At 43.0% G+C, this 27,160-nt stretch overlaps 2 protein-coding genes across 4 annotated transcripts in view; one reads left to right on the top strand and one right to left on the bottom strand.

Moving 5' to 3' along the window:
• LOC125462495 (sodium/mannose cotransporter SLC5A10) overlaps positions 1-27,160 on the top strand; it is a 123,275-nt gene that overhangs the window by 31,195 nt on the left and 64,920 nt on the right. For all 3 annotated transcript variants that reach the window (XM_048552579.2, XM_048552581.2, XM_059654090.1), the window contains 3 exons: positions 22,003-22,083; positions 24,553-24,758; positions 26,092-26,227. In XM_048552579.2, the coding sequence (XP_048408536.1) occupies positions 22,003-22,083; positions 24,553-24,758; positions 26,092-26,227 (423 nt within the window). The remainder of the gene's footprint in view (positions 1-22,002; positions 22,084-24,552; positions 24,759-26,091; positions 26,228-27,160) is intronic.
• The window catches only part of LOC125462494 (protein FAM83G-like), a 33,407-nt gene continuing 30,604 nt past the window's right edge, over positions 24,358-27,160 (bottom strand). Inside the window, exon 5 of the mRNA XM_048552578.2 lies at positions 24,358-25,384. Within this exon, the coding sequence (XP_048408535.2) occupies positions 24,923-25,384 (462 nt within the window). The 3' untranslated portion in view covers positions 24,358-24,922. The remainder of the gene's footprint in view (positions 25,385-27,160) is intronic.

Genomic DNA, 27,160 nt, shown 5'->3' on the forward strand with positions numbered 1-27,160 from the left:
TAATTGCCGGAGATTTCCCTATTTCCTTTCTTGAAGAGAGGAATTACATTTGCATCTCTCCAGTCCTCAGGTATGACTCCAGTGGAGAGCGAGGATGCAAAGATCTTCGCAAGTGGCGAAGCAATTGCATTTCTCGTTTCCCAAAGCAGCCGAGGACAAATCTGGTCCGGGCCTGGTGACTTGTCAATCTTAATGTTTGACAAAATCCTCAGCATATCAGCTTTCTCTATCTCTATCCATTCCAGCATGCACACCTGCTCTTCAAAGGTTTCATTCACTACAAAGTTCGTTTCTTTCATAAAGACAGAAGCATAAAACTCATTTAGGGCTTCCCCTACCTCCTCAGACTCCACACACAAGTTCTCTATGCTATCCCTGATCGGCCCTACTCTTTCTTTAACCATTCTCTTATTCCTCACATAAGTGTAAAATGCCTTTGTGTTCTCCCTAATCCGTTCTGCCAAGCCTTTCTCGTGCCCCCTCTTGGCTCTCCTCAGACCATTTTTGAGCTCCTTCCTCGCCTGCCTGTAATCCTCTCGAGCTGAGCTTGACCCTAGCTTCCTTCACCTTATGTAAGCTACCTTCTTCCTTTTGACGAGAAGCTCCACCGCTCTTGTCATCCAAGGTTCCTTTATGTTACCCCTTCTTGCCTGTCTCAGAGGGACATATTTATTCATCACTCGCAACAACTGTTCCTTAAACAGTCTCCACATGTCTATAGTGCCTTTACCATGGAACAATTGCTCCCAGTCCATGCTTCCTAACTCATGTCTAATCGCATCATAGTTTCCTCTTCCCCAATTAAATATCCTCCCATTTTGCCTAATCCTCTCCTTCTCCATAGCTATGTAGAATGTGAGGCAGTTATGGTCACTATCACCAAAATGCTCTCCCACCACAAGATCTGATACCTGCCCCGGCTCGTTTCCGAGCACCAAATCTAGAATGGCCTCTCCCCTCATCGGCCTGTCAACGTACTGAGTTAGGAAACCCTCCTGAACACACCTTACAAAAACAGCTCCATTCAAATCTTCTGCTCGAAGGAGGTTCCAATCAATATTGGGAAAGTTAAAGTCACCCATTACAACAACGCTACTACGTCCACACTTTTCCAAAATCTGTCGAACTATGCTTCCTTCAATCTCCCTGCTGCTATTGGGGGGCCTGTAGTAAACCCCTAACGAGGTGACTACTCCCTTGCTCTTCCTAATTTCCACCCATACTGACTGAGTAGGCAGATCTTCCTCGACAATGGGAGCTTCTGTAGCTGTGATACCCTCTCTGATTAGTAGTGCTACACCCCCTCCTCTTTTTCCCCCCTCCCTATTCTTTTTAAATGTTCTAAACCCTGGAACACCCAGCAACCATTCCTGTCCCTGAGAAACTCATGTCTCTGTTATGGCCACAACATCATAGCACCATGCTCTAAGTTCATCACTTTTATTCCTGATACTCCTTGCATTAAAGCAAACACACTTTAACTGATCCCTTGGTTCCTTCCCAGGAAAATCCTTCCCACTAGCTGGTCTACCTCTTGCTACTACCTCACCTGCGTCAACTCTCACCTCCGGTACACAGCTCAGGTTCCCACCCCCCTGCCATACTAGTTTAAACCCTCTCGAACTACTCGAGCAAACCTTCCACCCAGGGCATTGGTCCCCTTCCAGTTCAGGTGCAACCCGTCCTTCTTGTACAGGTCCCACCTTCCCCAGAAGGCATCCCAATTATCTACATATCTGAAGCCCTCCCTCCTACACCAGCTGCGCAGCCATGTGTTAAGCTGCGCCCGCTCCCTGTTCCTCGCCTCGCTATCTCGTGGCACCGGTAGTAAACTAGAGAACACCACTCTGTTCGTCCTGCTTTGCAGCTTCCATCCTAACTCCCTGAAATCACTTTTTATATCCTCAATCCTATTGCTGGCTATATCATTAGTGCCAATATGTAACACGATTTCTGGCTGTTCGCCCTCCCCTTTTAGAACCTTATACACCCGATCGGAGACATCCCGGACCCTGGCACCAGGGAGGCAACATACCTTCCGGGAATCCCGATCCTGACCACAAAATCTCCTGTCGATTCCCCTAACTATCGAGTCCCCTACCACGAGTACTTTTCTATTCTGCCCCCTTCCCTTCTTTGCCACAGTGTCAGGCTCAGTGCCAGAGAACTGACTACTATGGCTTTCCTCTGGTAGGTCATCCCCCCCAGCAGTATCCAAAACGGTATACTTATTGCTGAGGGGAATGCCCACAGGGGATCTCTGCACTGTCTGTCTCTCCCTTTTCCTCCCCTAACTGTAACCCATCTATCCTTGTCCTGAGCCTTAGGAGTGACCAACTCCCGGTAACTCCTCTCAATTACCCCCTCTGCCTCCCAAATGATCCGTAGTTCATCCAGCTCCAGCTCCATTTCCCTAACACGGTTTTCAAGGAGCTGGAGTTGGGTGCACTTCCCGCAGATGTAGCCAGCGGAGACGTGTGCCATGTCTCCCACCTGCCACATTCTGCAGGAGGAGCAAGCAACTGCCCTAGCATCCATACCCCACTTATCTGAACACCCACTCAGTACTAAAGTGGAAAGCTTACTTCAAGTTGCTATAAAATTAATAACAAACTTATATTCAATAGAGAAAGTTTAGAATGAACCTTACCTTAATAACTAGGTTAGAGGAGGAGGGCGGGTGAGAGACACTACAGTTGTAGAGTCTCGGGTTTAGCCGCCTTGCTGATATATATGGTCACTGCTTTCCTTCCCGTCTGCCCCTCTGGTCCTCGTCACTTTCTCCGCTGCTCCCGCTCCTTCTGTGAAAGAGAAAACACCGCTGCCCGCTACCGGTAAGTAATTTTTAAAAACTGCCTTACCTTAGCTGCAGTCTTCCGGGTTCATCTTACCTCCGCTGCTGCTCGCACTCCTGAAGCTGGTGAAGTCCACATTGATACCATTGGGCTGCAGGGTTCCCAAGCAGAATATGAGTTGCTGTTCCTGCAACCTTCGGGTGGCATCATTATGGCACTGCAGGAGGCCCAGGATGGACATGTCATCTAAGGGATGGTGGGGGAGGGGGGGTTTGAAATGGTTTGCAACTGGGAGGGCAGGTGTAGTACTTCCTGCAGTTGCAGGGGAAAGTGCTGGGTGTGGTGGGGTTGGTGGAGAGTGTGGAGCAGACAAGGGAGTTGCGGAGAGAGTGGTCTTCAACCCCACCACACCTGGCACTTTCCCCTGCAACTGCAGGATGTGCTACACCTGCCCCCACACCACCTCCCTCACCCCTATCCCAGGCCCCAAGATGACTTTCCACATCAAGCAGAGGTTCACCTGCTCATCCGCCAATGTGGTATACTGCATCTGCTGTACACGGTGTGACTTCCTCTACATTGGGGAAACCAAACGGAGGCTTGGGGATCACTTTGTAGAACACCTATGCTCAGTTCGCAAGTAGACAACTGCACCTCCCAGTCGCGAACCATTTCAACTTCCCCTCCCAATCCTTAGATGACATGTCCATCCTGGGCCTCCTGCAGTGCTATAATGATGCCACCTGTAGGTTGCAGGAACAGCAACTCATATTCTGCTTGGGAACTCTGCAGCCCAGTGGTATCAATGGTATCCATTTCCTACCTACCAACCTCATCCCACCCCCTTGACCTGTCTGTCCTCCCCGGACCGACCTATCGCCTCCCTACCTCCCCACCCACAGTCTTCTCTCTACCTATCTTCTCCTCTATCCATCTTCGGTCCACCTCCCCCTCTCTCCCTATTTGTTTCAAATTCCTCTTCCCCCATTCCCCCCTTTCTGATGAAGGGTCTAGGCTCGAAACGTCAGCTTTTGTGCTCCTAAGATGCTGCTTGGCCTGCTGTGTTCATCCAGCCCCACACTTTGTTATCTTGCTTAAATATGAACATTTGTTGAGTAATAAAACAAAGATGAAAAAGAAAGGAACATTTATTAAGTAAATAAAAAGAATGAGAAAGAAAAGGTAAAAACAATAAGCCTCATGCATGCCTGGCCACTGGGGACCCCTCGATCAATGCCTGGGCTGAAGGCTGAGCTTGTTTCTGGCACAGTTCACAATCCTGGTCTGAGGTGAAGTCCAGTGACTTGGAATGAAACTCTCTCTTATACAGTGTAACAAACAGCCAGCACAGAAAAACAACTACAGAGGACAAAACCTCTGGCCAATACAGAAAACAGCTGCAGAGAAACAAGATACAGGTGTCATCTTCAGTCCATTTAGGAATGTTTGCAGGACTTATTCAAAGTCTTTCAGTTTGTCAAGCATTGTTCTAAACTTTCCCAGTCTATTTTTCCATCCTATACAATCTATTTTCCCTTGCAGCTGTCAAATGTCATCATTAACTTTTAGCTCTTCAGCCCATCCTATACAGTAAGTCAGTCTGACTTTGGGAAGTAAGGCATTTTGATTACCTTCAGGGACAATGGAGGGAGCCCAGAATTTCTCCTGATTTGTTCAGTTACTGTCACTGTGCCATTAATCTCACCATTTTCTTCACACTTGCTGCAACAAGCTGGCCCCCAAGCAGAAGTTGCTCAGAAGTTGGACTTGTATCTGAGATCTTAATCTGTCCTTTCTTTTTGGCAATTAACAATTTCCAGTTTCCAGAGTTGCACTAGGAGCCCCATGAATTTACAGGCTAATTTCCATGCTGCTGCGGTGAGCAGAGACTAAAATCATTAAGACATTAAATAGTGTTTTTATTGTGAGAAATATCTTTGAACACCTTTGTCCTATTAATTATTGGATGAGGGGTAAAGAAAAGTTTGACACACAGCCAAGGATCATCCAATTGGATAATAGAGTCTTTTCACTTTCTAATTGGTGTAGGAAAATTGGACATCTTGAGAATGTATGTGCTGCAGAACCAATAGTGGGAAAGTTTGGGAGGGCTATTTGGAAATGAACAGTCACCCTAGGAATATATCTAAACATGGTGTTGTGAGGAAGTTGCTCTTCACTCAAGTTGGTCTTTAGCTATGACCCAATTACGAAATTTTCATCCTTTATTCCAATGTCCTCCACATTTTCATCCCTGCCTATCTCTGTTATCTCCTCCAGTCTCAGAACTCTCCGAGGTATCCATCCTCCTCCAATTCCAGCCTGTTGTGAGCTCCTGGTTTTACTTATTCCACTATTGCTGGCTGTGCCGTCAATTTGACAAAACTCAAACCTCTCTCCCTCTTTCCTCTTTTAGTGTTTGTTAAAATGTAGATCTTTGACCAAGCCTTTGGTCACCTGCCCATGTGACTTAGCATCAAAGTTTGTTTAACAATGCTGCCATAAGTGCCTTGGAAGATGTTATCATGTTAAACACATGATATAAATATAAATTGTTGATGTTTTCATTCAATGAAAACAGTAAGTCCTCTTTATGCTTTATAAATGTTCATGAAGAATGTAGGTATATAATAATACAATTCAAACTAGTAGTGTTGATGTACTCCAATCCTTTCTAAGGTGATTTTTGACTTTATCCATATTAGTATCTCCTACAAACAATGTTGTATTTGATTATAATCCAATTTTATCTTTCATGAGATACATGCAAAGTTCCAAAGGTGGTTATTTTCTGGCTGTTATAATTATTTGTCAATTGGTGTCTAAATACAGAGGAAGATTTCTAAAGGAACCTTATAATTATAGGATAATGGTTCATTCCCATTATGCTACAGAATGGGATATATCATCACTGATATCTGCTGACATGCAGATACATTTGGAATGAGGACCAACCAGCATGATTCTAGAAATGCCCTCTTCTACTTAACATGTACATTGTTTCACCTTTTCAGCAATATATACACATTTTGTTGAAGCTGTTTTGTCTTGTACTCATCAGAGGCACCAATGTAAAGGGAAAACAATATCAAAACTATCTGGAAGGAGAGTCTTGTATGGTTGGCAAGAAGGATGCTGACTGGTAGAGCCATTGCTACGGAGAATACAGCAGTTAGATGATGATTGACGGACAGTTAAAAATGTAATGATGAAATGTCACTGAAATGGGAATGTTAACTCTGTTTTTTCTCTATAGGTGCTGCCAAGCCTGCTGTGTTCCTCCAACACTCTCTGTTTTTGTTATAAATGTTGCAGTTTTCCTTTGTACTTGGCTTTTCTCACAAATTGTTCTGATGAGTGTAAGACAAAAGGTTTTGACAAAATATGTCCTTCGCTCAGCAATACTAAGTTGTTTACTGCTAAATGATTACAGTACATTTCATTGAAGAAAGGTTTCTGTTCACCAGTTCGAAGGAATCACTCTCTCTCTCTATCTCTGTCCCTTTCTGTACAAAGTCAATACGACCTCATAAAACGCCAGGTGACCCTGTTGATTGTGGGAATAACTCTAAGCAATCAGCAACATAAAACAAATCCTTGGAAAAGGCCTGAAGCAGAAAGCATAAGCCACTCTCCAGCTTAGTCACTCCTGTAGACAACATTGACTTGTGCAATCGATTGCTCAGATAGTCAGTGCATCTCAGAAACTCCATAATGGGAAAATTCCTTGAAGCCTCCTAACCCAGGCTACAGAAGCTGCAAACAAATTGGTGCAAACAGTGCTATTTGTTATTGAACACAAACAGATTCACTTATACGCCTGCTTGTCTGTAGAACATTAGTGTACCTTTTGAGGTGGGTAAGTCTCGACTGCCATCCAACCTTTAGTCCATGGGGCTCTCGGTGCATAAGTTTGCTAACGCTGTACCCCTCAGGCCTTGCTTCCAAACCAAAGATCAGTTTAAGGTGCTTTTAAATGCCATTGGCAGCACTGATGATTCAATTTGTTGCTGACTCAAGATGTGAGCAAAACAGCAAAATGGAGGAATGAGTCAAAGTGCTCAACATCTATTTTCGTCTAAGGTGTAATGAAATATCAACTACTTTAGGTTTAATCAACACAGCCAGGAACTGAGGAAGATTAGGGATTCCCTCATAAATATGTAGTATTGTCTAGCAGACTACTGTGACTACAAGAGAACGCCATGAGATGAGCTTACTTGAGACTGCATTATAGTCCGTGTTCAGGATGAGGCCAAATCTTAGCCAAAGAAAATTTCCCTTTGTCCAAAGCTTTTGAAATAGCATGGCTAGCTAAAATCCATAACCAGAACAAATCCTCTCTTCTGAGAGACCAAAGAGTTGCTGAGAGCCCACAGTTGAATGTGGCCAGTTTGTTAACCACAAGCCAGATGGGTTTTATGGAAAGTGAGTACAATGTCAGGAAGGTGTGGTCTCTGCCACTACTCCTTCATGGTATGATGGGAATTGTCCCCATCAGTGAGAAAACTGCTTAGCTACTGTGCCATGCCTGCAACAGAAAGGATCATGTCACAACAGGAGCAATGGAACAGCCCCAGCACTGGAACAAAATAAATTGCAACGCTTTATTCCTGTCCAGGATGTTGATGCTGGTGAAGACTAAGATCAATTTGTTATTTTTGCGGGAGTTAATTTGTAGATCATCGAGAGGACTTATAAAACTCAAATGTTTTCATTATTGACGTGTTAATGGTCCAGTAACACTCAAGAAACTCAACACCATCCAATCTGCTTGCATGGCACCCCATCCACCACCTTAAACATTCACTCACTTCACCAACACTTCACAGCAGCATCAGTGTGTACTGTCTACAAGATGCACTGCAGCAACTCATCATGGCCCCTAACAGTACTTTCCAAACCCACAACCACTACCATTTAGACTTGGAAATATATCACCAATCCTTCACTGTTGTTGGGTCAAGCTCTTGAAACTTCCTCCCCTACATCATTGTGGGTCTACCCATACCCCAAGGACCACAGCAGTTCATGAAGGCAGCTCACCTACCCAAGAGCAATTAGGTTTGGGCAATATCCCCTGATTTTTTTAAAAAATGCTCTGCCTTGTTTAGAATTAGATTTTGCAGTCATTGCATCTGTTTGTTTTGATACAGTACCATAGCACTAGCCTCACCCTCTTCAATCCTCTAATGTTCGACTGTGACATACAGGTAGTAGACAGTTTCTATCTCAACCTGTTCAAGGATGTCATAACAGACCTCTGGAGCAGGTGGGACTTGAGCACAGGACTCCTAGCTCAAAGGTAGGTACACTGCCACAGCTCCACAAGAACTCCTTGAGATACAGGTAGTATATCAATGAAAGTCAAGCAATACCTATGTGCCAAACCTTGTTTGGGCATGCATTTGGGCACAATTCTAATTTCTAATCAAAGGTAATTGTCATTGGAAAATTGCCCCAAATCTCTCTATTCTGCAAATACTTGCCCTATGGAATGTGGAGGTATTTAATTCATCCACACTCTTTAACACAGCACAGAGACGACCAATTCTCTGGCAGCCTCTGTCCATTCAGTCTCAGCTATCACCTTTGACTAGCATCAGCTGTTATGGCCATGGTCAAATGCCTATCTCTTATCTCTTCATTTTGTCTCCATAGATATCCTGCCAGGGCATCCTTTCTACCACCAGAGTGAATTATTTAGAAACAATCATTCTAATCTAATCTAATAATCTAAAGAGTCAGCGTTGCTCGTGACCAGTCTAAAGGGTATATGCTTAGCAGATTTGCCATTGCTTACACGCAAGATGATTGCTATGAAGATATATAAAATCCTCAGGGCACTTGACAAGAGAATGGATGAGAAGATGTTTCCTCTTGTGGAAGTTACCCAAATTAGAGAACACCATTTAAAAATAAGGGGTCTTCCAGGCAGAGATTGGGTGAATTATTTTTCCCTGAGAGTGTCATGAATCTTTGGAACTCTCTTCTGCAGATAGCTGTGGAAGTTGAGACGTGAATATGTCTCAAGCAGGAGTAGATTCTGGCTAATAAAAGAGTCAAACGTTATTGGATGGTAGCTGGAAATGTGAAGTTGCAGCCACAATCTGATCAAAGGTAATCTTATTGAATGGTGGAGCAGGAACAATTGCCTCTGCCAACTCTTAAATATCTTAAAATGGTCAAGAGTGTATTGGATGGTTATTTGGATAAAAATAATGTGCCAGGATCGGGGGGAAAAACAGGAGATTGGCACCAGGCCACAATGCTCACTTAAAGAGCTGGTGTAAGCGTGATGGGCTGAATGGCCTCATTCAGCATCATAACACTGCTGTAATTCTTTGAAAGCATATATTCTTAATTGTCGTCTGGAGTCATCCAGCAATTCTTTCATTTGTATCAAAAACTGTTGCAATGTGTTCAAAAACAAGGCTCGCCATTGCTTTCACCGATTAATAGGGAGAGGCATTAAATGCCACCCTCGCCAGTGATGCCCACATCTTGAGAATTTATTTTAGTAAAGAAATCCCTTGACTTGTCCTCTTGATGGAATCTGTAAGTGCCTCCCCCTGCTCTCTCCAACAGCCTCTCACATGCACCTGCATTTGTAAGATTGCAGTAGGAAACCTGAAGAGATTTAATTTAGTTTATGTGGAGAATGTGGTTTCAAATAGTTTCAACTAAATTAAGTTAGACCTGCCAACCAATAACTGGTTTTAATTGCTGTTTTTGCTTGTGGCGCAGTTACAGTTAAGTGCATATAAAAGTCTGCGTACAGGTATAAAATAAACAGACTCTTGATGCTCATTTCCAATCTCTAGGTGAAACCTTAATTTCCAAATTGGGAAGAGCTGATTTTTTTTCTTCCTCTTTTGGGATAAAGCCCAACAAGCCATTTTAGCAGACTTGTTGAACCTATCAAGCTTCATTCGCTTTTAGTTGGAAAGGGAAGCTGGGGGGAGGAGGGTGACAATTTTTTTACAAATGGTTTACAGTCTATCATTTTTTCTGCACTAAGTGAGGCTCCAACATTTTCTTTGATGTTACCAGTTGTGAGCTTACCAGATGTCACAAAGACATGTTAAAATAGATGTTTAGAATTACCTAATTAAAGTACTAATAAGTAATTGCTAGCAGCTTTAACTGCTTTCAAACTTCAAGATTTATTAAGTTCCTGAAGAAGATATGCTGAGAATTAGCGTAACTCCTGAAGCAATAGAGCTATAATCACAAGGGTCAGACCTGCGCCCTTGATGAATGGCAAAAATTCCATTCCTGTCGAGCCTAGCCCTAAAATAAAATGTGTAGCAACTGTTTGAGAAATTACTTATGTGGCTTCTTTTCATTTGAATTTTGCAACTTTGTTTCTCTTCTTAAGATGAGTTGACTTGATTTTGAGAAGAACTCCAAACATCTGCACAAGGGTTAGTGTAGCACAATGGTAGTCTTCTTATATTCATTTGTGGGATGTGGGCATCACTGGCTGGTCAGCATTTATTGCGCCACCCCTATTTGCCCCTGAGAAGGTGATGGTGAGCTGCCTTCTTGAACCACTGCAGTCCACTTGCTATGGGTTGACCTACAATTAGGGAGGGAATTCCAGGATTTTCATCCAACAACAGTCAAAGATCAGTGATATATTTCCAAGTCAGGATAGTGAGAGTCTTGGAGAGGAACATGAAGGTGGTGGTGTTCCCATGTATCTGCTGCCTTTGTCCTTCTAGATGCAAGTAGTTATGAGTTTAGAAGGTGCTGTCTGAGGGTCTTTGATGAATTTTTCAGTGCATCTTGTAGATTGTACACACTTCTGCTACTGAGCAACAGTGGTGGAGGGAGTGGATGCTTGCAGATTCAGTGTCAGTCAAGCAGGCTGTTTAGTCCTGGATAGTATCAAGCTTCTTAAGTGTGGTTGGGGCTGCACTCAACCAGGCAAGTGGGGAGTATTCCATCACACCCCTGACTAATGCCCTGTAGATGCTGGACAGGCTCTGGGGAGTCAGGAGGTGTCTCTCTTGCCACAGTATTCCTAGCCTCTGTCCTGTTTCTGAGCCAGGAGGACCAGGTTCAAGTCCCATCTGCTATAGAGACCTTAACAGGTTGGTTAAAAATATCTGCAAAATCTTACCATAAACCTACAACTCCTTCATGATCATGTACAGTCCTAAGTGGGAGATGTGAAGCAGACAGCTTTAAAGCCTATCAGTGTCAAGTAAGGTAAAGATAATCTTATTAGAGGATCATGGAGCTGCTCTCTCATTAGTGAGAAATGACCAGTGGTAGTTTAACCTGAGGGCCATCACAGCTCATACAAGGGATGAGGTTGAGAAGGCAGGACTTTAATCATCACCTCCAGCCAGTGTGGGAAATGAACCCTTGCTATTAGTATTATTTTGCATCACAAGCTAGCCAGCCAAACAGCTAAACTCGCTGAAGTAACTTTGATTGACTCATGACACTGGTCCTTTTGGGCATCTACACCTCCCAATCTCCCTCCATTTTAAGTATTATTTGGCTTTTCTGCTTCTTCTATCAAAGTAAATAACTTCACACTTACGTTCCATTTGCCATGTTCCAGTTCATTCCCTTAGCATGCCTGAGTCCACTAAAACTCCTTCCATTCTTCTTGCAAGATACATTTCATATAGTTTGAGGTCTTCAGCAAATTTGGGAATAATACACTTAGTCCCTACTTCCAATTGATTTGTGTAGATTGGGAGCAGCTGTGAACCTAGCATAATGTTTGCGGTAACCCACTAGTAACAACCTGCCATTTAACAATTTGTTTATTCCTACTGTCTGCTTTCTGTCTGTTAACCAACTTACAGTACATATTCACATATTCCTCCCAATCCCATGCACTGTAATTTTATTTATTGACCTCCTAAGTGAGACCTTATCGAAAACCTTCTGAAAATCGAAATACACCTCATTCGCAGGTTCTCCATTATCTATGCTAGAAGTTAACTTCCTCAAAAAACTCCAACAGGTTTGTCAAACTTGATTTGATCCAAGTGATTTCCCATTCTGTAAACACCTGTTCACTCCTCTCAATTTTACCATTCTTTTTCTAAATGTTCGGGTATCCCATTCTTACTACAGATTGGTTGAATGAAGGACAATTTGTCCATCAATCTGTCTCATGCTTTGACTCGCAATATCTCAATGATGATACAGAGCAGTTACAGCAGAGAATGGGAAGCAAAGTTGGCATTTGGATCACACTATCCCATTTGCCTGCTCAGGCATGTGAACAGTCAGGGCAGATACCCAACTGATTGGTTGTCCTCCTTGAACAGAGGGGCTGTGAATGATGTTCCTGTCATTGCAAACTCAGGAATTTTGATTCCTTCGCAGTCTTCTTTATCCCGGATTTGGAGACATTGCTCAGATGCACCATTGACCTGAGAAACTCCAGCCCTTTCTGAGCAGGCTTTGGATTCATTTGAAGTAGTGACTGAGTTGAACTGATTGTTTACTCGCAAAGCTTTTGGAACCTTTAGCATTTGTTTTCGCTCCAAAATTTTGTTTTTGATTGTGAGGAGGTGTATTGCATTGCAGCCAGCAATAGCATGTACTGACAGATAAGAAATACACAATTGAGAGAGACATGCTGCTGGATTTTTGGCGGGCTGTATCGCTAAAACATGGAGACAAGAGGAATCTTCGTTTCCAGCTGCCGACCAGAGTGATGGTTTTTGAGGATTTTCCTACTTCCAGACCATTTTTGAATGGACTGGATCAGGGTACAAGTGGGTGACTGACAGATCACCACCATATAGGCTGCTCAAGAGTCTATTCAGGCCAGTCTTTGATCTAAAACTCACCTGAGAGATGGAAGTAGAGAGCAGAGCTGAGCACGTGGACCCCAAGCCACAATTTAAACTCATTCACCCAAAAACATGTTTGGCAAAGGACTTGCCTTTGCTACTATTTTGCAGCCATTTTGACTGTGAATGGATTGTTATGTGACAGCATGGCAGCAAACTGGATGCCACATCCAGATTCCTGATAAGAAATGGTTCAAGTCACCAAGCCTCACAAAGTCTTCAGCATCCTTGCAGATGGAGTGCATCTGGTTGCATCCAGATGGGTTTGTCCACTCAAGGATTGATTTCCTGTCTGTGTCCTCCCATGTTCTTGGTCAGGTCCACCAACATCAAGCCAGTGTTCTCCTCTGACCTCTGCCTCCTGCTGGCCAACTGTCTCCTACTGGATACTGAGAATAACTAATGACCAACGTTCTGGCAAGGGAGTGTGAAAACTGAACGTGAAACGGTTGACCCAGAAAAACAAGGATGATCTTAAAAGGGATTACACAGGTTGATGGAGTGTGAAGCCCTGCTTTGAGTCTCTAGCAGCTTGGTTGGAAGCAATCAAGGGGAATGTCAAGAGGTTCGTTATCTTTAAACGTGGTCAGAAGGTGAGAGAGAAATGGGGAAAACTATCCTAATTCCAGAAAAGCATACAGAACCTGGTCCTGCTGCAGTCAGTGGAGGTTGATGTCATGGAGGATCCCAAGGAAATGAAGAGTCAGCTAGTCTCGCCGTTTGCCTCAGAGATGTCCAAGATAATCTTCTGGTTCAGGGTCTGCACTGTGGAGTAGGATGAGACCTGGTCCCATTTCTTCTTCCAGAAGATGCACAGGGAGAGCTCTCTGCTCAGCAACCTGAAGGAAGATGATGGATCAGTAACATCACCTCAGTTTCATATCCTGAGGATCAGCAAATGCTTTTACACCAGACCGTATGACATAAAGCCCACAGACAGCACAGCCTCCCAGTCTGTCATGGAGATCTTAGAAGACAGCACACAAGAGAGGCTGGGCTAACCATTATCTCTGGATGAGCTAACAAAAGCCCTCAAGTGCTTAGAAAAGAATAAAACTTCCGGGAGAGAGGGCTTACCAGCTCGGTAGTATTCAGCTCTGTGGGGCTTGATTGGCCAGGATCAGCTGGAGGTGTATGACAGTTTGCTTCTGGCAGTTTCACTGTGCGAAATCATGAGGAAAGGTATCATCAACTTCTCCTACAAGCAGAAGGGAGAGAGGGAGGAAATCAGAAAGTGGCGAACAATTTCATTGCTGAAAGCAGACTACAAAATTCTGTCTAAGGTTATCGCCAATCAGGTCATGTCTGCTCTGGGATCGATGATTCACCCCAACCTTAACTGTGCTGTACTAGGCAGGATGATCTCTGAGAGCCTCACACTCCTCAGGGATACAATCACCTATATACAGGGCAAGGGGTGGGGGGTGGATGCCTGTCTCATCAGCCTGGACCAGGAGAAAGCCTTTGACAAGATACCGCACACGGTCATGTGGGACATGCTGTCCCAAATGGACTTTGAGGAGGTGATCTGCAATTGGATCTGATTGCTCTACACCAACATGGTTAGTGCAATTAATGCACAGGAATTGGAAAGCTTAATGACCAGATCCAGAGTCAGGCAGGGCTACCTGCTCTCTCCTGCCATGCTTGTGTGTTGTATAGAGCCCTTTGCTGAATCTATCGGCATGATGTGAGCCTGAGAGGGCTGACTATTCCAGGCAGTGGACACCTGTAGGTCAAAGCCTCCCTGTACATGGATGACTTTGCCATTTTCTGCTCAGAGTCACTATCAGTGCACAGACTCATGAGTATCTGTGACCAGTTCGAACTGGCCTCGGATGCCAAAATAAATCAAGGTAAGAGAGAGGCCATGTGCTTTGGGAACTGGGCAGACCAAACCTTTTATCCCCTTCACCGTCAAGGGAGCTTACCTAACAGTGTTGGAGAGGCCAGGACATGCATAAAAGCTTGGAATGAGCGTATCACCAGGTGAGGCAGAAACTGGGCTTTTGGGAGCATTGCTCCCTATTCATTGCTGTAAAAACCTGGCCATCAGGTATCAGGCACTCTCTGTGTGGTTTAATGTGCTGCAGGTCTGAATCTGTAGCCTGAGCCTCATTCCCAGAACCCGTGCCATTGCAGTCGGCCAAGCCATCTTCCATTTCATCTCGAGATCTAAGATGGACCGTGCCTGCAGGGACACCGCGCACAAAACTCTGGATAAGCAGGGGGAAGGATGTACCCAACATCGCCTTCATCCTGATGGCCATCTTTGTACAAGGTTGCATCAAGCTGTGTGCACACTATCCACATGCAAGCACCAAGTGTCACTATGTACTGAGGTTCTACCTTGTCCCTGGTGTTTCAATGGATGGGTCTGGCTATGTTATTGCAGAACACAAGTGGTTCATTCATTCCATATCACTTGTCCTTCATGGAGAAATCTGCAAAGAAAAGCACCTTTGACCACGAATTCATCCGTTTAGTGCTCAGCATATAGCATTCTTGAGACCCTGCGGGAAAAGGACAGGATGGATCCTGTCAAGTGGCTCCCTGAGCAGACCGTCAAAGTCATTTGGCAGAATGCCTCATCATCAGAACTTTCCAACAAGCTCCAAGACATGGCTTAGCTGGTAGTGAGAAGGGCACTATCCTGCGAGATCCTTCATGTACTCCCAGTCAGTCTGCTGCTCTCGAAGCAGTAGTGGTGGTGGTGGGGTGGGGGGAGTTGAATCTGTCGTACATCTGTTGGAATGTGCCTTTGCAAAGGAAGTCCGGAGAACGATGCAGTGGATTTTGTCACCGTTCGTCACGAGTAGTTCCTTGTTGGATAGAGTCAAACTCCAATGTTTGTTTGTTCCTTCATGTGCAACTGTATAGAACCAAACTGCTTTAGGGACTATGTATATATGTAAAGATATCTTATGAATCTAGTGTATTCTTGAAATTCAAAACAATGACAGCCTAGCAGCTGGGGATTCTTGGTAATTTTTAAAATGTCCTTATAAAGTCTTGAATGAGTGCTTCTACCTTAAGGCATCCTCTCCTGACACTCATCTCTGACAGCGGAGCTGCTGATTTGTCAATGCTGGAGGCTCTCATTGGCTCTCCAGCATCAGGAGCTTTTTAATTGGTTTAGGTGACCTGGAAGTGGCCACTCAAAAAAAAATTACTCCAAGGGTTCTGCCTTTGGTAGTTCCAGGTTTTCAACTCAAAAGACAACCCCATGCAAGGGTTGGTGTTTTAGAATTAAATCCACCCCCTGGTGTCACTAATGAAGTATGTGGAGGCAATAGCCTAGCAGTATTACTGCTGGACTATTAATCCAGACAGCCAGCTAATACTGAGGACCTGGGTTTGACTCCTGCTAAGGCAGATGGTGAACATGAATTCAGTGAAAATATAGGATTAACAGTATAATGACCATGAATACATTGCTGATTGTTGGAAGATAAACATCTGGCTCACTAATGTCCTTTAGGAAAGGATACTGCCATCCTTGCCTGGTCCAGCCTACGTGTGACTCCAGACCCACAGCAATGTGGTTTTCTGCAACCTTGTGAGCAGCTAGGGATGGGTAATAAATGCCGGCCTAGCTAGTGATGCCCACGTCCTATGAATGTGCTTTAAAAAAACTGCTATAACATACCTGCATATACATAGGTGTCTATACATACCAGCGTAACATCATTCTGGCCGGCAGCGGGAAATTGAGATTCCTCTTTCTCCCATGCTTTACCAACACAGCCTTTCACAAGTCTGATATCATGTCTGTCTTACCAGGGTATTTCCTATCTCTCATCGCATGCTATTATTGGCTGTGATGCAATACACCTCCTCACAATCAAAACAAAGTTTTTGAGCCAAAACAAACATTGATAGTTCCAAAAGCTTTGCCTGTAACCAACCAACCAAATCCAGTCAATAGCTCAAATGAAGCTAAAGTTTTGGTTAGCAATTGCCTGCATAGAAAGAGTTGGAGTTTCTCAGGTCCGTCATGTATCAACTGCTAGGGAATCAAAAATCCTGAGTTTGCAATGACTGGAACATCAAACCCCCACGCATAACTGCATTTTAAGGTTCCATGATGACCAACCGGTTGGTCCATATATATTGTGCCCAAATATAGGATTTTGTGAACAAGTATTTAACTGAGTACTTTTATCCTTCATTTTTATTTTGCTTGTGAAAGGAAACTAAATTAATTTAGCTTTTATATAATGCCTTTCAGAATTCAGACATCTTAAGAACTTTGAAATTATTGCTTGTAGTCTCTGTTGTAATATAGTAACCAATTTACACACAACAAGCTCTCATGAACAGTGTTAGATGGTTATGGCCAGATATTCTAATCTCACAATGTTGCTGGAACAATAGGTGTTGCCTGGGATACCAGCCGTCTTTGGAAAAAGAACCTCAAGATTATTTAGGTCCAGGTTAACCCTATCACAGACCTCAAGTTATCAGCTCAACTGAAAGACTGTATATCTGACAGCACAGAGTGTTCACTTTCACTTTTTGAGCCAAAGTCTTTGGCAGATCTTGTGGCTACAGAAGTGGGAGTACGACACACTGAGCCACAACATGGTCATGGAATAGTTAAATTGAATTTATGTCACCACTTGTTCCACAGCGAGTTGTCAGTTTTAGGGGTGGGGTGTAGAGAGGACAGATTTGAGGTGGTTCCGGCATGATATCTCAATTTGTTTCCTGGAGTTCCAAGGCAACTATTTTCCTGTTTTGCTGCAAATCACAACACACAAATCCCGGTGAATTAAAATTTAGCCATTCAGAATGACACAGCCATTTCTAGAAGCTATTTCTAATCCTTTTATTTAATTACAACAAACAACACCAGCAGATACATTATCATCTGACAAGGCCAGCGAGAACTGCACTGCCTGAGTAACAGGTGACCTAACTGAGTATATTCGTCCCTTGTGGAACCTTAAAGCAAAAGGAGTTTAATGATTTGAGCTTTTTCTGGACACTTTCTTCATTCTTTTAAAATCAAGTAATAGTAGTCCATTCAACTCCTGAAGCCTAAATTTCTATTAGATTGTGACTAAATTGTACAGGCTGTTTCCCAGGTAGTGAGCACATTCAGTGCTGGAGCCTGTGTTCCAATGTATAAATAATGCAGGACAATATAAAGTCACCATTTGTTAAATACAGGAAATGTTCATACATTGGTTCTTTACAATTACACTGCTTTATAGCATTGCATTCATAAGTACAAGCATTTGTAAGTTGGACTTTGTAAATTGGTGACCTCCTGTACCTCAATTCCATTTACCTGCCTTTACTCCACATCTCTTGGTATCTGTAACTGTGACAAAATGATCTGTCTTAGCCTTGTAAGATCTAATTGTCCCAGCAACCCCCTCTCTACTTTGGAGAAGATCTCCAAGTGTCAAGAACTCCATGTTTCTTCTGCCTGTGTTGGTAGAGATTTATCTTATAAATTAAAGAATTGTTGCCATGCCAGTTTATATTTTGTGTTGATGTCAGCCCCTTCTCACCGCCTACTGCTGCTCCCTTGCCAGCTCCCTCTCACTGCCCACTGCTGCCCCCTTGCCAGCCCCCCTCTCCACCCACTGCTGCCCCCTCGCCAGCCCCCTCTCACCACCCACTGCTGCCCCCTCGCCAGCCTCCTCTCACCACCCTCTGGTGCCCTCTCATCGTCACTCTGGCTCACACTCGATTCACTGCCACTACAGGACATGGCCAACGCATTCAGCTCCCACCAGCTGGTTCCCGATTGCAACCCACTTCCTGAGGTAGGTAGCTATAAGGGCAGGGGTTGGTGTGGACAGAATTACTGCAGAGAGGAGAGAGAAGAAGAAGAGAAAAGAAAGGAAAAGGAAAGGGGACTGGGAAACAGAGTGGAGCTCTGAATGGACCAACTTACCCTGCTGCCATCTTGCCATCAATCTGGTCCGATCAGGGAGCTCTGGTGTTGGTGAAGTGGATGAACTGTTCAAGCTCCTCATGGGAGCATGAGGTGGCGCTGCTACAGTCATCAATGTAGCGGAGGAAGAGGTGGGGTTGAGGCCCTGCCTCCCTAACCTGTCTTTCCTCCCACCTACCCCCTCCTCCCACCTCAAGCCACACCCCCATCTCCTACCTACTAGCCTCATCCCGCCTGCTTGACCTGTCCATTCTCCCAGGACTGACCTATCCCCTCCCTACCTCCCCACCTATACTCATCTTTACTGGGTCCATCTGCACTTCTTTGACCGGTCTATCTCCTCTCCACCTATCTTCTCCTCTATCCATCTTTGATTCGCCTCCCCCTCTCTCCCTATTTATTTCAGAGCCCCCTTCCCCTCCCCCATTTCTGATGAAGGGTCTAGGCCTGAAACGTCAGCTTTCCTGCTCCTCTGATGTTGCTTGGCCTGCTCTGTTCATCTAGATCTACACCTTGTTATCTCAGATTCTCCAGTATCTGCAGTTCCGACTATCTCTGAGTCAGAGGTTCTGTTCACTCTGAGAGCTGTCTCTGAGGCAGCCAGACCAGTGTCAAATACTATGCACATGGAAATAAAGGATGACCTAGTTGTGGGATTCTGGCCTCAATAGAATTATTTCACTAGCTGATAGGCAAGCCTGCTACCAGAGAGCCACAGACTGACAGAGCTATGAGAAGCAGCTGCTGAGTGTATGCATTGTTCATGACACATTTATTTGCTGGGAAAGAGCAATCAGCCTGCTGACTTCAGTACAATATCACAACAGAATAGTGATATGGAACATTGCTTGGTTCTTGTTACAATGGTGACATTGCTTATATATTTTGGTGTTGAGATGGTCTTAGCTCATGGCAGATTTACAATATATCTATCTGGGCTTTTTATAGTTTAAAAAATCCTCCCCTCTTCCTCTCTCTGGGTTTTCCCACTAATTAACCCAGCTGGGTCAGCAGATTCAAAGCTGATAACCAGCACTCTGCTTATTAGAGCAAAGAACAAAGAAAATTACAGCACAGGAACAGGCCCTTCGGCCTTCCAAGCCTGCACCGATCCAGATCCTCTACCTAAACCTGTTGCCTATTTTCCAAGGATCCTTTGCTCCCTGCCCATTCATGTATCTGTCTTGACACATCTTAAATGATGCTATCACGCCCACTTCGACCACCAACTGGTGTGTTCCGGGTACCCACCACCCTCTGCGTAAAGAACTTTCCACGCATAGCTCTCTTAAACTTTTCCCCTTTTCACCTTGAAATCAAGACCCCTGGTAATTGAGTCTCCCACTCTGGGGAAAAAGCTTCTTGCTATCCACCCTGTCTATGCCTCTCATGATTTTGTAGACCTCAATCAGGTCCCCCTTCAACCTCTGTCTTTCTAATGTAAATAATTCTAATCTACTCTACCTCTCTTCATGAACCTCCTCTGCACCCTCTCCAAAGCGTCCACATCCTTTTGGTAATGTGGCGACCAGAACTGTCTGCAGTACTCTAAATGTGGTTGAATCAATTATTCTCTGTTGCTCGCTCATGGTTCAGGGAGGAACCTTCTCAAGGGCAAACTGAGACGTCGAATAAATGCTGACCTAGCCAGAGATAACCACATTCCATGTATGAACAGAACAAAACTTAGCCGCAAGAAAGATTGAAGAGGAGGTGCTGTCTAACTATTGGGCCCAGGAAGGGAATGGGCTGAGGGGAGAGGGGAGGAACCAGTCTGTGGAGATTTTTGACAACCAATGCTGATTTATTAAGTTGAATTTGAGAAATGCTGATGCTTGCCGAGTTAGTTAAAAGTTGGGAAAAGACTGATTTTGAATGTGTGGCCTATCCTGTTTTTTGAGTAGCAATCAGCTCTGAACCAGACTGACTCTGAAAATGTCTCCCACTGGCTGAAAGTAAATTGAATTGAGTGATTAAAAATATAACCTTGCAATACAAAACTGTAGCTGAAGTCAGCAATCGCAAGGATATCCTGATAGTGGAAATATTAAATGCAGATTAATGCATTGCTTTCCTAAATTTTGGGGAAAAGCAATTTGCACAGTCAAAAGAGCTTGATTCTGTGGCTGCTTCTGTTATCACAGGATTTGGGTGTGCTTCATGTCAACACTTAATAACTTGGGAGGAAAATGCAAACATTCACCAGTAATTATGGCTATCCGCTATAGCATTGTCTGCTTGGCCAACCTGTTAGCCCTTCACATAGGTGTGCAGGAGTGGGTTCTTGTTCTGATTTTCTCACTTGAAAAGGCCTGATTTAATTTGGCTGATAAAAAAAGTCCTCAGTTTATTGTTTATTTCCTGTTACTCAGAAACTATTATCCTATTTGCCAGATGTTATGGATGTTTATTGAGAAGAAAACAATTGGGAAGGCCATGCAAAAAGAGTACTGGGCAATGAGGACCAATTGAATGGCTCTTGAGGTGACACAGGCATAATAGTCTCCTTTTGTGTTTAATGGTTCTAAGATAAACACAAAGAAGAATACCATACTTTAACTTTAAAGGTACAATACATTGTCTGAACACGTTGAATCTTTCAGCGTTCTGCGCTCTTGACTTTGAAGTATTTTCAGGTTACAGTACTCACATTCTTGTGTATTTTTCAGAGGTGGCCATTGCATTGTTTGGCCAGTAGGACCCAGCAGATGGAGTCTCTTTGAAACATTACCCATTACCATTGCATATGCCACAGTTAGCACTTGCATTGTCAATTTCAGAAGGGTAAAATATCACTCAGTTGTCATCAGCCCTAAACCATTTCCAAATTCTTTCTTCCTTCTTCTGAAAGATGTGCATTTATATAACACCGTTCATGAACTAAGGCTTTGAATCCAATGGAGCAGTTTTGAAATGTGGTCTCTGCTGAATCATAATTAGACACTGCCCGCCTAGTTAACAAAGTGTGGAGCTGGATGAACACAGCAGGCCAAGCAGCATCTTAGGAGCACAAAAGCTAATGTTCCGGGCCTAGACCCTTTATCATCCTTTTTCTGACGAAGGGTCTGAGCCCGAAACATCAGCTTTTGGGCTCCTAAGATGCTGCTTGGCCTGCTGTGTTCATCCAGATCCACACTTTGTTATCTCGGATTCTCCAGCATCTGCCGTTCCCATTGCCTGCCTAGTTGTAGGTTACTTTTGTTGATTTTTCAAGAAAGCATGTTAATTCTTGCCCTCTTGTGTCGATAATATTCATAAATCTAAAATGTGCTTGTCATCTCCATGATCCCTGATCAATGTATTTATCGTAGAATTCTGGCAATTGCAACGTGAAAGAAGCTGGGTGCTTTATGACTGCAACATTCCGTCTGCTTGATTCAATGGAAAAAAATTGTGTCATGGCATGGGATGATAAAAAAGTGAACAAGTTGATTTCTTATATTGTCCCTTTCTACTCTGGTTTCAGGTGGCCTGGCTGCTGTTATCTACACAGACACACTCCAGACAGTCATCATGATCATTGGAACTGTGATACTAACCATTGCAGGTACTGCTTGTGTGATTCACCACGCGGATCCTGAGTCATTTTTTCACTGGCTTCATTGGGTGCATGGCTGCTGCTTTTTTTTTAAACTTATTGCCAGGATGTAGATGTCACTGGCCAGACCAGCATTTATTACTTAATATTAACCAGTAGACCCCTCATTGCCCAAAGGGCAGTTGAGTGTCAAGCACATTGCTGACAATCTGGAATTACACACAGGCCAGACCAGGTAAGGATGGCAGTTTCCTTCCATAAAAGATACTAAGGAATCAGATGGGTTTTTCCAGCAATTGACAATGGTTTAATGTCATCATTAGACTCCAAATTCAAGATATAATACCCTATATTTTACTATCATCCATGTGCCTATCAAAGAGTCGCTTAAATGTTCCTAATGTATCTGACTCCACCACCATTGCTGGCAGCACATTCGACGCACCCACCACTCTCTCTGAGAAGGACCAACCTCTGAAAACTCCCCTATACCTTCCTCCAATCACCTTAAAGTTATGCCCCCTTGTAATAGTCATTTCTGCCCTAGGAGAAAGTCTCTGGCTATTCACTGTATCTGTGCCTCTCATCATCTTTTACACCTCTATCAAGTCACCTCTGATCCTTCTTCGCTCCAATGAGAAAAGCCCTAACGCCCTCAACCTTTCCTCAAATGACCTGCTCTGCAGTCCAGGCAGCATCCTGGTAAATCTCCTCTGCACCCTCTCTAAAGCTTCCACATCCTTCCTATAATAAGGCAACCAGAACCGAACACAATATTCCCAGTGTGGTCTAACCAGGGTTTTAGAGTTTGAGCATAATCACGCGGCTCTTAAACTCAATTCCTCTGCCAATGAAAGCCAAATTCTCTGATCATGAGGGTCTTCCTCAAGTACAATGTTGAAATAGCTAAAAATTAAATTGAATGAGACTCTGATTCAAAAGATGCCAGACCTCATGAGTTACTTTAGCACTTTGTTAGTACTTGGATAGACTTCATTTTGAACAGTACATCCAGTTTCAGTTGCAAGAAGCGAAAACAGGCATCCAAACATTGGTGGCAGTGAAGAGACAGGAGGCTGATCAGTTGTGTCAGGATTTTGGATTATGAGAAAATCTTAGAAAAATGCTAGTTTTCCTGCTGAGTTTTCCTTGTAGGCAACTGATAAATATGTAGGTGCAATATGCAAATAGGGAATGGTGTTGTTAACATTTATTAAAAGAGGGTTGAATTGAATTAGCTTTATTGTCAGATGTACTCAAGTAAGTACAGTGACAAGTTTACAAGTTACTATTATGGCACCATCTAAGGTACCAAGTATGTAGATACAGTTTGTTTAGTACAAGATATTAGGGAAAAAAAATTAGAAAAGTAAAGAAATAAAAAGACCAACATTACAGATTGTAGGAATAAACAAAAAGTGCAGAAGAAGAGTAAGTAAGACTTAATGCAAACATGGCTTTATTGAGACCACTCCTGTGTATAAGATCTCAAGGAAGAACATACCTGCCTCGAGAGGTTGCAACAAAGGTTCGCTAGACTGATTCATGAGATGAGAGAGTTGTCTTGTGAAGAGTCATCCAGTAGATTTATTACAGAGTTTAGAAGAATGAGAAAGTAGATATCGAGAGACTGTTTTGCTTGGTTGGAGAGCTGAACACTTGGCATTATAATCTCAGGACAAGGGTAACCATTTAGGAAAGAACTAATCAGAAAAGTCTCCACTCGAAGATCTGTGAATATTTAGTGTGGTCAATGTTTAGAATAACCTTGCAGGTAGAATAGTGCAGGCAATTTGCAGAGGCTCCTTTGGTAGTATCTTCCAAACCAGTGACCTTTACCACCTGGAAGAACATGGGCAGAAAGCACATTAGGACACCATCATCAGCAAGTCTCCTCAAAATTACTCATAATCATAACGAGGAATTTGGATCACTGTCCCTTCACTGTTCTGGGAGCTTCCTTCCCAATAGCAGTGTGAATATACCTAAAACACATGGACTGGAGTGCTTCAAGAGCAACTAATGATGGAGAACATCTTATTCTAATGCTCCAAAAAAGAGGAGGTCACTTCCAAGAGGTGAAGAGGAAGGCCAGATCTGAAAACATTCTTTCTCAACCTTCTCTATTACCTAAGATCAAATTTTCCAATCAATCAAGGGCTAACCAAACGAAGAATGAGATATCTGGGATAAATATATGAAGGCTTCAGAGACAATTCTTTGTAACTAAAACTTCAAAGTAGAGATAGATTGTCCATGCCACTCATTCACATTACTATTTTGAAAGAATAGATTTATTGCACAGAGCATTCTCCTAATACAAGATACAGGAGCTCAACTGGCTACTGCACCAAATCCTGAAATATATCTATAGGTTGCACAGATAAAAATCAGCAAGACCATTAATTATAGCAGCTGGACTGGCATGATAGTTTTTAAATGTATTTTTAAAAACTCTTATTTACAATATTCTTGTAGCTTTTAACAAGATTGGAGGGTACCACAACCTGGAAAGTGTATACCTAAAGGCAGTTCCAACAAAGATTATTCCCAATACAACGTGCCATCTCCCCAGGGCAGATGCCATGCATCTATTCAGAGATCCAGTGACTGGAGATCTCCCATGGACTGGCATGATCTTTGGATTGAGCATCCTGGCGACATGGTATTGGTGCACAGATCAGGTAATGTAAACATATTTTATCTTACATTCATATTTTTCATTTTTTTAAAAAATATACACAATCCAAAATGCAGGGTCTATGTTAAATACTTAGATTTGTCCAAAGAGCACAGTTTAATTGCTTAATTCAGAAGGCATTTATTGAATTTACTATGCTTCAATGGGTCACTCAGTCAATGCTTTGGGTGTGGACTCTGTCATTTGTGCAACTCTGTTAACTGGCAACTTTGCCTTCAAGTTCTTTTGCGTTGTTAATTTGGAGACGGAGAGACCCAAAGGAGTGGTTGTGCTCATTGAAGAAATGTCTGAATCCATGGAGATTCCACTGGATTTGTTGCAGTTACTGTACTTTCTGGACTCAGTCACACCCAGACCCACTGTCAAATCCGGTCTGCCCAGACCCTTCTGTTCAAGGAATGTTGTCACTGACCGGCGCGGTACGGCCTTTTGGGAATTATTGTGTGGCACCATTGCATTTTGGAGGCCACTGAGCTTGAGCATTGGTCTTCTACTTTGGCTCAAATCAGGGCTGCTTGAAACAGGGTGGAGGGGTTGAAAAGTCCGAGTATCTACAGTCGACCGAATTAAAGCAGCTGCTGACTTTGTTGGGGCTGTGTATCTCTCCCTCTGTAACAAAGAAGAAACATTTGAATGAGTTAGTCAGATAGACTGAGAGGCAAGTTCGTTGGGTTTGCTGTTTATCTAATTTGAAATTTGTTTTCAACATGTTATTATATTGATGTGAAACAAGGTGGTTTGATATCTGTGCATTTTAGTTTGCTTTCCCAGGTACACCTACTCCACAAACAAACCTAGTCAATTCAGGGAGTAGCCAAGTTCCAATTAACATGAATAGACTTTCTTCAGTTTATTTTAGCTTTTACTCCTGTCAGTCAAGTTGTGCCCTGTTATTTCTTCCTCTAAAAATGACAACTTGCTAAGCAAATCTAACATCACCAGCTTTTGGATGATATTCTGTTTTCAAGAGTTCTCTTTTACACTTAGAAATGCAAAATGATTTAGCCACACCCCCCATTATTTACTTTCATAAAGAAAACATTTTTAATAGTAAACTTTTAAAAGAGAAATCTCAATCAGAATCCCTACAGTGTGGAAAGAGGTCATTTGGCCCTTCGAGTTTACACTGACCCTCTGAAGAGCATCCTGTCCCAGTATTAAGGGACACAGATGGATGGATCAGGGATGGGTAGATGGAGCGAAAATGCGGATAAACCATGATTACATTGAATGGCACAGCAGGTTTAAAGAGCTTAATGGCATTAATCTGTTCCTAGCAGTAAGTTAATCAATGGAAAATACTTTTGATTTCTCAGGTAATTGTGCAACGGTCACTATCTGCAAAGAATCTGAGCCATGCAAAGGGTGGCTCAATACTGGCAAGCTATCTCAAAATGTTGCCTATGATTTTCATTATAATGCCCGGGATGATCAGCCGTGCCCTCTATCCAGGTAATGGAGTTCAAGCTGTCATCTTTTCTAAATCTAGTTCAAATATTTGAGCCTTTTTCAAAGGCAGTTATTACAGATTTTGCAATTGCATATAAATAGTCATAACATTTCATCTCTAGACATACCTCCTTATTTATAATGAGCATATAAAAACTATAATGTTCGTTGTGCATTATTTCACACCACTCACTTTTGAATCAGAACGTCATGGCTTCAAGTCCCACTTTAGAGACTTCAATGCAAAAGGAAAGAACGATCCTGCAGAGCAGTACTGCTGGAGTGCTGCACTGTTGTTATCTTTCAGGCAAGATGTGCAACTAAGGTTCCACCTGACACTTTAACTGGCTGTATTTGATCACAAGGCACTATATCACAGAAAACTACACAGAGTATCCTCATCAACATTTATCCCTCAATCAATATCTCAGAAACAGATGATTTGGTCATTACTATTTGCTGTTCACAAATTAGCTGCTATATTTACTGTATTAAACAGTGACTATATTTCAAAAGTACTTAATTGACTGTAAACTGTTTGGGATGTCCGATGGTCAATGGGTCTATATGAATGCAAGTTATTTTTTAAAAAATGCTGATGATATATTATGTCAGCAGTTGCAATGCTTATCATAAACATGAGGCAGCCATTAGATGTACTCCAAGTTTGAATCATTTTAGTTATCAAAATAGATCAAAGAGCTCGAACTTTATATTTCAATAAAGCATGGATCAGAAGTGATTTGATCAAGTTTAATCAGATAAATGAAGGGAATAGATTGTGCAATTGTAACTAAATTGATTAGGGAATGATTAGATTAGTGTTAAGTTGCACAAGGCTACACTATGGTTTAATGTCAGAAGGTGGTTGCTTTCCCAATGGATAGCTGACCTCTGCTACAGGCTAAGCTAAACACAAAGAACTGCATGTGCTGG

Source organism: Stegostoma tigrinum, chromosome 23 (assembly GCF_030684315.1).
Source record: "Stegostoma tigrinum isolate sSteTig4 chromosome 23, sSteTig4.hap1, whole genome shotgun sequence".
Lineage (NCBI taxonomy): Eukaryota > Metazoa > Chordata > Chondrichthyes > Orectolobiformes > Stegostomatidae > Stegostoma > Stegostoma tigrinum.